Raw genomic sequence first — 14,237 nt, 5'->3', positions numbered from 1 at the left:
GAACAAAGTACCTACTTGATACATAATGATAGAATGAATGTCCTGGATACTCTCAAACATGTTTGATATGTGATCCAGTTTTTTCCTTAGAATATGTGATCTACTGTGATCCCAGAGTTAGAGATTCTTTCATACTTTATTAGTATTTGAGTTTTAAGTTCATAAATAGTTTTCGTATTTTATTAGTCACTTTGTACTCTTCTATGCTTATTTCTGTTTTGAGTATTGTTTGGGGTTATTGTTAAAAAGACTTTTTTGTTACGTTTTGAAAGGTGTCATGGCAAACATCAGTTTAAAACAATTCAAACTCATTACTGAATGCACTGGGTGATAATTGATTCCTCTAAAATGTATTTAAGGGTACTGAAATTGTTGAGGATACCTATGCTCTGATTTTACTATATTCTTGTAAATGGATATTTATTTCAGTTGTTGCTTTAAAAATTATTCTAAATTCTGAGGAGTCTGAAATAATCCATACCTTAGAGATGTTTGGAGGTATTGTTTGTAGTTGGACACATAATACAATAAATATTTCATTTGTAGAATGTTTGTATGTATCTATTTTGTAGATCCTGACATTTGAAAGATCCTGGGGCCTGAAATGTCCAAGATGCTTGCCATTTATAGGTTGAAAGTAAGATGTAAAAGATAGCATTAAAATATCAAAAAGGGTAGTATTAAAGATAGATTTGTAGTAACTTCTTTTACTTCTTGATTCATTGCTCAGAGTGGGAGAGGAAAGTGAACTATTGCCATTTTAGTCAAACTTCCATTTCAATCACTTTTCTTAAATATGATCTCTAATATGACTCTCATCTTTTATTTATTTTTGTTTTTTAAAAATCCATAGAAGTTATATGAGTCATTATGTTTCCTTTTGGGGGGTGGTCACAAGCTTCTTGTTCAATATATGTATTTCCTAATGTCTTCTATCCTCTGGGCACTCTTCACTGAATGGCTATTCAAATACACATGAAAATTCCAGAGTTGTTTTTTCATGGTTGCAGTGGTATTTCTGGGGGGGGAGGGAACCACAAGTAGGGGAAAACAATCATTTCTGTCTCTTTTCTCTTTGAAAGGATAATAAGTTCAATTTAATTAACTAGCTACGAAACTTACTTGAAGATCCAATAGACACACAAGGCAGGAACAGAACATTGTATGTTATTGTGGTTTTCCTTGGCCCCTCAAGTGTGCAGGTGTCCAGATATGACTAAGTTGGGGTCTTGTCATATATGAAAGGTTCAGTTCTTTGCTGTTCTTAGCTTCTTTATATTATAGGCTTATGTCACCATTATTGAAGAACTTCAAATAATTTAGGTCTTTAGTAACAAACAGTTGTTTCTCCAGCACACTTATGCTCTCCAGTCAAATTCAGCTTCATATGGGAAAGTAGGAGGAGAAAGTAGGCTCAATGTTAGGGAGATCTAGAGTGGTGAGACATTCTAGTATTGATTGTGGTCCAAGAACCACAATGAAAAATCTGTTTCTCCATGATTTTAAAATTCTGTGGGGAAAATATTCAGAAGTGCTTTTTAACTTTTGGGTTTAATCTAGGGTTGGGAAATGTATTAAACACTCCTGTTTGCAATTAACAGAAACCTGCTCTGGCTAACTGAAACACAAACAAGTAGATAGGTCATTAGAAGCTCATGGAATCTAAGGGAGAGCCAAATATCAGTAATCAAGGGGTAGGATAAAACCATGATCAAATGTTTGGTAAGGGTTGAAACAAAAAAATTACACCAAAATTTCTTTTTTTCAGCAAGTAAAAACTACTTGGAATATTTCTGTAGAAAAATTATGAATTAAAAAAAATCACTCATAACCTCCTAAAAGTTAAAACAAATAAAGAAAAACCTGATAGGAACATTAATATTTGTTTACTAGTAAAATTGAACACATTAAAAATAGCCATTTATAGATTTTTTTAAAAATACCTGCTTAAGCTCTCATTAGGAGGTTAGTTTTTCTGGTCAAATCTATGAACCTTTTCCATGGTGGTTTTTCTGTCTTTGTTCTTAAACTGAGAGTGGCTTTCCCTATTTAAATAATGTAGAATATTTTAAATATATTTTTGATTCAGTGGAGTTTTTTTTTTTCTATCTCCAAATACTCCCTTTACTAATGGTAGCCCACCAAGCCATGGTTCTTCTTTCTTTTTCTTTTTTTCAAAAAAACCCCCTCTTTTTTTAAAAAAATGAAGTATAGTTGAGTTACATTATATTAATTTTAGGTGCACTACATACTAATTAAATGTTTTTCTAGGATATATTCCATACCGAGTTATTACACAATATTGATTATACTTCCTGTGCTTTACATTGCATCCTTGTAACTTATTTTATACTTAAAATCTGTTTGTATCTGTTAAACCCCTTCACCTATTGTGTCTCTCCTCACACCTCTCTCCTCTCTGGTAACCACTAATTTGTTCTCTCTGTCTGTGAGTCTTCTTCTGTCCTATTTTTAGATTTCATATGTAAGTGAAACCATAGAGTATTTGTCTTTCTCTGTCTTAACTTATTTCATTAAGCATAATACCCACCAGGTCCATCCATGTTGTTGCAGATGGCAAAAATTTATTCTTTTTTATACCTGAGTAATATTTCAGTGTGTGTGTGTGTGTGTGTGTGTGTGTGTGTATGACATCATCTTTATCCATCTGTTGATGGATACTTACGCTGTTTCTGTGTCTTGGCTGTTGTAAATAATGCTGCTAAGAACATTTGGGGTGCATATCTTTTCAAATTAGTGTTTTTATGTTTTCAGATAATACCCAGGAATGGAATTGCTAAATCATATGGTGGTTATATTTTTAATATTTTGAGCAACCTCCATATTGTTTTCCATAATGGCTGTACCATTATATTCCCACCAGCTGTGCATTAGGGTTCCTTTTTCTCTACATCCTCATCAACACTTATTCCTTGTTTTTTGGATGGTAGCCATTCTCACAGGTGTGAGGTGATATTTCATGTGGTTTTTATTTGCATTTGTATTTGATAGTGATGTTGAGCATCTTTTTATGTGCCTGTTAGCCATCTGTTTCTTCTTTGGAAAAATGCCTATTCAGGTTCTCTGCCCATTTTTTAATCGACGTGTTTGGTTTTTTGATATTGCATTGTATGAGTTCTTTATATAGTTTTTGTGTTAACCTCTTATTGGCCCTATCATCTGCAAGTATCTTCTCCCATTCAATAGGTTGTCTTTTAATTGTTCTTCTTCACTGTGACAAAAACTTTCAAGTTTGATTAGGTCCCATTTGTTAGTTTTGCTTTTGTTTCCTTTGCCTGAGTAGATAGATCCAAAAAAAAATCGCTAAGACTGTACTTCTTCTAGGAGTTTTATGTTTTCAGCTCTTATACTTAGGGCTTAAATTCATCTTGAGTTTATTTTTGTATAAGGTGTGAGGAAGTATTCTAGTTTCATTCTTCTGTGTTTGTCCAGTTTTCCCAACACCACTTATTGGAGAGACTGCCTTTTCCCCTTTGTATATTTTTTACTTCTTTTTTGTAGATTACTTGACTATATGTTTCTGTGGGTTGTTTGCAGGGCTCTCTTTTCTGTTCCATTGATCATGTGTTTTTATTCAATACCATACTGTTTGGATTACTGTAGTTTGTAGTATATATAGTCTGAAGTCAAGGAGTGTAATACCTCCAGTTGTGTTTAATTTTTTCAAGATTGCTTTGACTATTAGGGATCTTTTGTGGTTTTGCATGAGTTTTAAGATGATTTGTTCTAATTCTGTGAAATATGCCACTGGAATTTTGATAGTGATTGCGTTGAATCTATAGATTGCTTTGAGTAGTTCACATATTTAAATAATATTAATTCTTCCAGCCTGTGAAAGTGTGGGCATGCTTGTTTTGTCCTTTATCTTAAGGAAAAGCTTTAGCTTTTCACCATTGAGTATGATGTTAGATGTGGATGTGTCAGTAAACAACTTTTATTTTGTTGAGGTATGTCCCCTTTATACGGAATTTGTTGAGAGTTTATTGTGAATAGATGTTAAATTTTTTCAAATGCTTTATCTGTGTCTGTAGAGATGATCATGTACTTTTTACCCTTCATTTTCTTAGTTTGGTGTATCACATTGGTTTGTAGATATTGAACCATTCTTGCTTTCCTGGAATACTGCTTGATCATGATGTATAATTCTTTTTATGTCTTTTGAACTATCTGCTAATATTTTGTTAAGAAATTTTGCATGTATATTCATCAGAGATACTGGCCTACAGTTTTGTTTTGTTTTGTTTTGTTTTGTTTTGTTTTGTTTTGTTTTTTGTAGTGTCTTTTTCTGGTATTAGTATCAGGGTAACACTGGCCTGAAACTTGCAGAATGAGTTTCAGAATGTTTCCCCCCTCTTCAGTTTTTGTAATAGTTTGAGAAGGATAGATATTAACTCTTCCTTAAATGTTTGATAGAATTACCCTGTGAAGCCTTCTAGTCTTGAATTTTTGTTTGGAGTTTTTGATTACTGATTTGATTTTCATTACTGATAATTGGTCTGTGCCGATTTTCTATGTATTTGTTCCTGATTCAGTCTTAGAAGACTGTAATGTGTAGGAATTTATGTTTCCTCTGGGTTCTTCAATTTGTTGACATATAAGTGTTTGTAATATTCTCTTGTGATTGTTGTACTTCTATTGTAGTGGTTGTAACTTCTCTTTCATTTCAAATTTTATTTGCCCCCCCCCCTTTTTTTTGAAGAGTGGCTAAAGGCTTATCAGTTTCATCTAAACCAGTTCTTGATTTCATTGATCTTTTCTATTATTTTGCTTTGGTCTCTATTTCTGCTCTGACCTTTATTATTTTCTTCCTTCTACTACTTTTGGGCTTTATTCTTTTTGTAATTCCTTTAGATGGAAAGTTAAGTTGTGTATTTAAGATCTTTCTTGTATCTGAAGGTAGGCTTGTATTGCTATCAACTTCCCTCTTGGAACTGCTTTTACTATGTCCCACAGATTTTGGAAAGTTGTGTTTCTGTTTTCATTTGTCTTGATGTATTTTTTTGGTTTCTTCTTTGAGTTCTTCATTGATGAACTTTTTTTTTTAGTAGCATGTTGTTTAGTCTCTACGTGTTTGTGTATTTTTCTGTTTTTCTTTCTGTAATTGTTTTCTAGTTTCATCATGTGGTTGGAAAAGATGCTTGATATAATTTCAGTCTTCTTAAATTTATTGAGACTTTTTATGTGGTTTAGCATGTGACCTGTCCTGAAGAAGTTTCCATGTACACTTGAAAAGAGTGTGTATTTTGCTATTTTTGAATGAGATATCTATTCTGTAGATATATATTAAGTCTGTCTGGTCTAATGTGTCATTTAAGGCCACTGTTTCCTTATTGATCTTCTGTCTGGATGATATACCCATTGATGTAAGTGGGCTATTATAGTCCCCTAGTATTATTGTATTACTGTCAGTTCCTTCTTTTATCTCTATTAGTCTTTGCTTTATATATTTAGATGATCCTATATTAATAGTTGCATGTATGTTTATGAATGTTACATCTTCTTCTTGGATTGACCTGCTTATTGTTATATGATACCTTTCTTTGTTTTATTGTAGATTATGTTTTAAAGTCTATTCTGTCTCATCTGAGTAGTGTTACTCCATAAGCCATGATTCTTATACGTTGTAAGGAGATACAATTAAAACTATCTTTCACAGTTTATTCTGGAACTTAATATCTTATGTGGAATTGCTATAACACAACACTGTAGACTAGGTGGCTTAAACAGCAGATGTTTATTTCTCATAGGTCTGGAGTTTGAGAAATGCAAGATCAAGGTGCAGGCAGATTTGGTTCCTGTTGAGAACCCTTTCCTAAAGTGAAGATGGCCACTTTTTTGCTTTGTCCTCACATGGTGGAGAGAGACAGGGAGCTGGACTGCCTCTTCCTTTTCTTATGAGGACACTAATGCCAGCACGTGGCCCTTGCCCTCATGACATCATATAAACCTAATTACCACACTTCCACATACCATGGCTTTAGAGGTCAGGTATTTAACATATACATTTTGGAGGGACACAAACATTCAGTCTGTAATACTTACCTCTTCTCTGCCTCCACCTGAGGGGGATGATTCTATTTTTATTTTTAATTTCCTCTTAGTATGAACATTACTTATTGTAAATGATTCTGACATCCTAGAGGAACAGATTGAAAACTAAAAGTCCTTTCTTTTAATCCTTAGTTATTCCACTCCTTAGAGTAATTAATGTTACCTTCCAGAATATACAAAAATTTACTATCAGTATATGTAGAGGCATATATAGCTATTTTTTTTACGTTTAGATCTCCAGTCCATCTGGATTTGTGTGTGTGTTTAGTATAAAGCAGGGATTTATTTCCAAATGTTTAGCTCTTGTCCTTTCAGCATATCTTGACTAATTCATTGTTTCCCCACTCATAAAACATATTACATACTCTATATTATTATATGTGTGTTTGTATGCTTCAGTTATTTTAAGGTACTGTTAGTAAGCTTTTTATAATTTTTGTTTTAGTATTTTTCCTCCCCCTTATTGTGCCATTGTGGGGTTTTTTTGGTAATATTTTAAAGCATATTGTCCTTATTCTAGTTTCCAGAATTTTTTCATGGTTTTCACTGCAATTGCTTTCAATTTGTTAACATGGGGAAGTTGGACATCTGTGTAGTATTATGCTTTCCTTCTCAGAAATATGACATATCTTCCATTAATTCAAGTCAGTTGCTCAAGTCTGTAGGTTCTTAACATTATTCATGGATGTTTTGAATATTAATATACTGCAAATATTCATTGTCTTTTTCTACACTAAATTTGTAAAGGTTATCATGTATTATAACATGTTGGAGTATACATTTTGTATACATTTTTCATGTTTTGCAAGCAGCCACATTATTTGTTCTAATAGCCCTTTACTTTGCCTTCTTAGATTTTTCTAGTAATAGGTTTTTCAAATAATAATTTTATCTTGTTTCTTTCTAATATTTATTCTCCCCTGTTTTGTTTTCTTGTCTCATTCCACAGGAATTTCCAGGCTCTGTTGAATGGTAATAATGATAGTGCACTATCTTGTCTTGATCTTTCTTAAATAACCATGCCTCTCCTTTTTATTTTAGTGTTATGATGGCCATTGATTTGAGAAGAATCTACTTTATTATTAAAAATCCTTTTTTCTCACTTGTTAGTTTTTTTTAAATCAAATAACACATACCAAATTTTGTTAAATGCCTTTTCAGTCTCAGATGTGACCTTTTACTGTGATGAATAGTCTGAAAGTATTCTTACATTCTTGAATATTCTGCTTGATCGTTGTCCTTTTTAAAATACAGAGTTGTGTATTATTTAATAATGTATAAAATTTTTTAATATTTATATATTGCTTTTTTATTTGTGTATTTTCTAGTGTAGTCCTAGGTTTATGATAGATTGCTAAAGTACGTTAGAATATTTACACATTATATATGTCTTAGATTAATGTTAAAAGCTTCTTAATTATCTACACTTGAACACATGGTAGGGCATGAATGGTAAATTTTTTGGACTTGATACTTTTTTTAGTGGAATAGTTTAAAAAAAAACTTTTTTTTTTTACCCCATAGCTGTTAAGTAGTCAGTATGAATTTTCAGTCTTTTTTTGGAATATCCTTAGTCATCTCTTGGATCGTAAAGTTTTCCTTCTTACCTAGCTATATATCTGGGTTTTTTTTAAAATATATTCATTTATGTTTTTTTCTCCCAAAAAGGTTAATGAAAATAATATTGTGTAAAGTTTTTGTTGTTGTTTAGAACCATTTAAGGTGATACCCTTGTGAATTTTTGCGTTTATCTAATGATATTAATTAAACATAACTCTAAAATTTAAAGGTATTTATATAGTTTCCATATCCAAATGCTTATACTGGTTTACTTCTTGGTTTGAGGATTTATTTTGTCAGAACATATATGTGAGTTTTAAACTCTCCATGAACTTGTTATGTATGTTCTCATATATTTGTCAGTGAGGAGTATATTGCTTGAGTTTAGTATGAGTGAATATTAGTCTTGTTTCCCTTAAAATTACTTAGATTTGGTCCACTGCTTTTAGGAAGGAAATCAGTATTATAAGGGTGACGTTTGATACTATTTTATTTTAACTTTTGTTTGTGAAAGTTTTTTCTTCATGAAATGGAAAAAAATTGATTTCACATTTATATGTGGCTTTTGGTTTTCTTGTTAATGTTTTCTGACATTTGGTCTATCTTAAAAATGAAGAGTTTCATAGTTTTTTGGTAGAGTAATCCTCCAAAAGAAGATAACTTCGGTATTGTACGTGGTTTGACATCCTAAATGCATCAGTTGTCTATTGTTGAATAACAAAATACCCTGCAACCTAGTAGTTTTAGAACAGCATACATTTATTATCTCTCAATTTCTTTGGGTCAGGAATCCAGACATGACTCAGCTGGGTCCTTTGTTTCAGAGTCTCCCAAGGCTACAGTCACGGTGACAACTAGGGCTAGGATTTTATCTGGAGACGTGACTGGGGAAGGATCTGCTCCTGAGCTTTATTTTGCCCCAATCTAGTGCTTTTCCCACTATTGATGATTACTTGATTTATTTAGGAGTCATTCTGTGGGTCTTAAATCCAACCCTAGGAACGTCCTCTGTTATTCAGTCGTGTGTGTGTGTGTGTGTGTGTGTGTATACTTGTAGGAGGGGAAGAAGGGAGAAAAGAAGACAGGAAGGGAGGGAATTTGATAATATGTTCGCATAACTTTTTTTCTGTTTTTAAGAACTATGCTTTTCTTTTTTCCTTAGGTGCCTTAGCTGGACCAATTATCGTGGAGCCACATGTCACAGCAGTTTGGGGAAAGAATGTTTCGTTGAAGTGTTTAATTGAAGTAAATGAAACTATAACACAAATTTCATGGGAGAAGATACATGGCAAAAGTTCACAGACTGTTGCAGTTCATCATCCTCAATATGGATTCTCTGTTCAAGGAGAGTATCAGGGAAGAGTCTTGTTTAAAAACTATTCACTTAATGATGCAACAATTACTCTACATAACATAGGATTCTCTGATTCTGGAAAATACATATGCAAAGCTGTTACATTCCCGCTTGGAAATGCACAGTCCTCTACAACTGTAACTGTATTAGGTAGGTATACTTAAACCATGTGTTTTGGCGGTAGTGGTGAGGATTATATTAAAAGTATTTTCAAGAAATTAAAATGATTGAAATTATATATAAATGCAGGTTTAAATAAAAATTCAAACATTATTTTTCACGTTCTGTCTTAAAATTCTGTGATTCTAGACTCTCAGTGTAAACAAAATGTTGTCTTTAGCTACCTGTCTGTAATGCTATATAGTTTATAGGTGTTTTACTTTCTTCGTGAAAGGTTCTTTTATTTATATTATCAAGTCCTGAGTTTCTTTAACTTTTAATTGTTTTCCCTCAAATTTTCAACCTTTAATTAAGTTACCACTTTTAAATAAACTTTTCCATTTTTTTAAGTGACTGTGGCCTTGGAGCCATTGACATCTCATGTTTGTTTTTCAAGTCAGGTTTTATTTCTGCTGTTGCGGATTCGCATAGCTGTTTGAATCTTGGGCTATTGCTTGCATTGACTGATCTTTGGCCTTTTCCTGTCTGATAACTATTAAAGTTTATGGTGGAATTTAGAATGAGCTTATTAGCATTAAGATAGCCACCTGCAGTGAAAGGTAAACCAATTTGGAATAGCTGGTGAGTACTTTTGGAATACTAGAACAAGAATTAAGAATAATAGCAATCTTAGCCATTTCCACCCAGGCTGAGGCTCCTTTAACAGACAGTCTTTGCTCTGAATCTGCCTGTTTGCCTGTCAGGGACTTTGTCAGATCTGCAGATAGCTCCCCCAACCCCCACTTATCCTTCTTTACTTTTCTCCCGGATGTTGTTTCCTAATAAGCCTTTTGCACACCTCACTTGATCTCAGTGTCTGCTTCCAGAGAACCAAACAACCACACAGCCCCGAATATTTAATGGCATAATTTCAGGGTCTCTGAAGTACAGCAAAGCATTGTTTCCTCAAATTTGCTGTATTTTTTTTGTGTGTTGAAAAGTACTGTTTAAAAATAAAAATTAAATATTTGAGGACTTTGTATGTTTAAGACCCTGCCCTAAGAACTGTGGGGAACTATAACTTATGTTTACAAAATTGATACTTTTGAGAATTGATTGGAAGGCAAGGAAGGCATAAATATCTGAAAAATCAAGTGCAAGCCATCAAGGTAAAAAAAAGTCACAAAAAATTCAATGTCAAGAAAATAATAGTTTGCATGTGGAAGAGAGAACTCATGAGAATGAAATTTTTTTGCTTTAAATTTTAGTAATTCTCATAAGTTAATATAATACTCAATGTTATATATAAAACTCAAGAATGTTTATACTATTAAACTAGTCATGATTTTACCTGGGTGTACTTTTCTAACTTCATCTATACTATTCCTTGCTTTACTTTTCCCAGCATCTCAGATTTTTTAATCATAATTAATTACTTGCAGTCTGTTACCGCCTATGTTTTTACGTGTGTTTTCCTTTATGCCTGGATTGCCACCTTTCCCCCTTTCTCCTCCTGCATTCTGCTCAACTGCTACTCATCAAACCACATCCTTTTCCAAGTCATTCTTGAAATTTCTACTACTCCTCTGCAATTTGATGGATTTTTTTCACTCTTTTACTGTTGTGTCTTGAGCTTCTTTTTAGTGTAGAAATTACCATAATGCATATTATATGTCCTCTCCACTATAAACGTGTAGTACACTGCAACTCTACACTTTAAAATTTAACTTTGTATCCCTAAAGCCTGTAAGAGTTCTTGATATATAGCAGTCATACACTAAATGTTTAAGGAGGGTATAGGAATGGGTTAGTAAATTTGGTAGTTTAGACATGTTTTGTAGAAAAAGATAGTTGAGCAAGCCCTTGAAAGGTGGGTAGGTTTTAGGTAGGCCAAAAGGAGAGTAAGTGAGCCAATGCAGGGAGGCAGAAAACAGTACATACTAAGGCAGAGTTTCTTCAACATTGGCATTGTTGAAATTTTGGGCTGGAATTCTTTGTTGTGGTGAGCTGCACTGTCCATTGTAGACTATATAGCAGCATCCATGGCCTCTAGCCGCTATTTGCTAGTAGCACTTTTCCTCATTTGTTCAACTTAGAATATCTCCCGACATTGGCACGTATTTCTGGTGGACCACTGAATACTCTTGATTGTTGAAAGGACTAATATAAAATACAAGAATTAAAGGCTGGAAAGGTAGAGTAGGACCGCTTTAAAGTGACCTGAATATTAAGATGGGGAATTTGAGCTTTATTTTACTGAAATGAAAACTTGGTATACACTTTTGTGCTCTTTCTCACCTTCCTTCTGTTATTCTCAGATTCTTGCGATTTTACGTATGGTTCGTGAACCAGCAGCAATGGCATCGTTTGGGAGCTCATTAGCAATATAGAATTACAGACCCCTCCAAGACTTGTTGAGTAATAGATCTACATTTTAGGAAGATCTCCCCAGTGATACGTACACACATTAAAGTTTGAGAAACACTGCTTTGACTGTCTTCTCACCTTGATTAGAGGGGTGCCTAATTCATAGAGTTGATGTAGGGAGTAATGTGATGAAAGTTGTGATTTAGGAAGATCAGTCTGGTGTTTTCGATGGATTAAAATGAAAAGAGATCTTGAAATTGTAATGCTTTAGCCATGAGGCCATGAAAGCTTGAACTTAATTTTCTAATTTCTGCCACTTGAGTGAGGAAGGGAACTATTACAAAGGAAAAAGTAGCAGAACTTTGTAACTGACTGGATATAAGAAACTAGGGAGGTTTGAACAATAACAAGTTTTGAACCTTGGCGATTGAGTAAATTGTTACCATTGATTTAAATGGGCAAGTTTGAATGAAAAACAGATGTTGGGGATTGGGAGAATGAGATGAGTTCAGTATTTCGTTTATTGAATTTGAGGATACATAGAGAAAAAAATCCCAGATAGGCGGTTAGAAACTATAGAGTCAAGTTTTATATCAAAATTGAATAAAATTAGGGATCACCTAGGTAGTAGTGTTTATCAGATAAACCAATTGGTTTAGTACCAATTTAGTACATGTGAGAGGAAACTTTTGAGGCAGGGGAAAGAACCAGCAGAAAGAAGTAGGCTTAACAATCCTGGCATTAATACAGGGCTGGGAAAACTTCATGTTCCTCCCAGTCAGAGAATACAGGGCATAGGTAGCATCTTAAGCGGAAGCAACAGCGGAACTGCTAGACAGGGAAGGGGACAGGAAAGGTTACAGAGAAATTAACTAAAATGTTGAGGTATATGAGAAAAGAAACTTTATAAAGCCAATAACCTATACAACCAGGAGATTGATTCCTTTTAGAAGTAGTAGAAATAGTTTAAGTTTCTCCAACAAAAGCTTCTAATGATGGCACAGGTTGGTCACACAAACTCTCCCATGGTGGGGCGGGGGATGGGGATGAAATATAAAAAACACCATTGAAAAATTCAAAGAAGTAGCAAAGTAGTGAGGAATATATCTAGGCCAAAATCTAGGAAAAGGCTAAAACATGGAAATAAGCCTAGCACTGAAAGCTGAAATCTGTATTCAACCTTGGGGACATTTGACAATTCAGAAGAAACACCTAAGATGAGCTAAGATTTTGAGATCACTGAGAAGTAAGAGAGACAAATATCTGAACGCAATTCTACTCAAGGTAGGATGTCTAATAACCCTTCTTATATTCTCTTGATACCGAAAGGCTTATATTTTCAGAATTGTAGTACACCAGCAGCAAACCAGCCTTCTTACAGACTTCGGGGCCTGGTTTATATCACTTGAGTAGTCTGAAATTAGGAAGATCCTGAACTGGATAGTGTTTCTCAGGAGCTAGCTTAGCAGAAGAAAACACAAATCTTTTCTGAAAGAATGATACCTTTATTCTAAGCCTCAAATTATTTCTACCTTAATTATTCAATCACAGGCTTATCATCTGCTTGAATAATCAGACATATAGGTAAAGAAGACCCCACAAGCAGCAGCCGGCACAAACAAGACAACAGAAACAGGCCTGCATAAGATGTTGGCATTACTGGACACAGACTATTAAACAACAGTGCTTGCCATTTGAAGGGATAAGTCAATCTATAAAATTTCTGCAGAGAATAGGAAACTATACATGAAAAAAAAATTCATATACTAATTTGCCCTTGAAATAGAGAAGTATTTCTTAGTACATGTGTATATTGGAGGTATTATGGGTTCAATTCTAGACCACCTCAATAAAGCTAATTTTATAATAAAGGGAGTACCACAGTAAAACCATCACATGAATTTTTGGTTATCAGTGTTATAAAAATTATGCTTTTACTGTATTGTAGTCTGTTAACTGTGCAATGCCATTACGTCTAAAAAAATGTACCTACCTTAATTTAGAAAACTGTTGTTAAACAATGCTAACCATCATCTGAGTCTTCAGACAGTTATAATCTTTTTGCAGTAGTAACATCAAAGATCACAGATCGTCATAACAAACGTAATAATAATGAAAAAGTTTGAAATATTGTGAAAATTACCAAAATGTGACACAGAGATAGAAAGTAAGCAAATGCTATTGGAAGATGGTGCTGATGGACTTGGTCAACTTATGGTTGCCACAAACCTTCAATTTGTGAGTAACGCAGTATCTGTGAAGCACAGTAAAGCGAAGTGCAGTGAAACAAGGCATGCCTGTATATAAAGGCAGTGAACTGATGAGTTTTATAGATTTGAATGAAAACTTCTGCTTATCAAGACACAGCATTGGGTAAAGATACAAGCTCTAAACTGGTGAAAGATATTTGCACATATAATTGGAAAAGGCCCCCTTCTCCCAAATCAATAAGAAAAAAAAAATTGGCTTTAAAAGCTATTTTGCAGAAGAAATTCCAAATGGCCCCAAAACATGAAAAGATCGTTAACCTCATTCTTAATCTTAGAAATTAAAAATAAGATCCCAATGATATGCTGTTACTTACTTATAAGATTGGCAAACATTGAGAAATCTGACAGTATCACCTGTAGTGAGTGTTTTGGACCAATTGGAGTGCTAAGATTGGGAGTAAATTGGTACTTTGGGAAGCTTTTTGGCATTATCTGCTAAAGTTGAAAGTAAAAGTAGTCATAACAGTTTCAGTATAAGGGAAAAACTAGAGAAACTTTTGTACAAATATACCAAA

The 14,237-nt window shown here is 33.7% G+C and overlaps 1 protein-coding gene across 3 annotated transcripts in view; it reads left to right on the top strand.

The window, feature by feature from the left end:
* The window catches only part of NECTIN3 (nectin cell adhesion molecule 3), a 119,078-nt gene that overhangs the window by 30,576 nt on the left and 74,265 nt on the right, over positions 1 to 14,237 (top strand). For all 3 annotated transcript variants that reach the window (XM_031433652.2, XM_064495613.1, XM_064495606.1), the window contains exon 2: positions 8,795 to 9,136. In XM_031433652.2, coding sequence (XP_031289512.2) covers positions 8,795 to 9,136 — 342 coding nt within the window. The remainder of the gene's footprint in view (positions 1 to 8,794; positions 9,137 to 14,237) is intronic.

This window comes from Camelus dromedarius, chromosome 2 (assembly GCF_036321535.1).
Source record: "Camelus dromedarius isolate mCamDro1 chromosome 2, mCamDro1.pat, whole genome shotgun sequence".
Classification (NCBI taxonomy): Eukaryota; Metazoa; Chordata; class Mammalia; order Artiodactyla; family Camelidae; genus Camelus; species Camelus dromedarius.
Note: the sequence above shows the minus strand (reverse complement) of the source record. Positions and strands in the feature narration are given on the sequence as shown.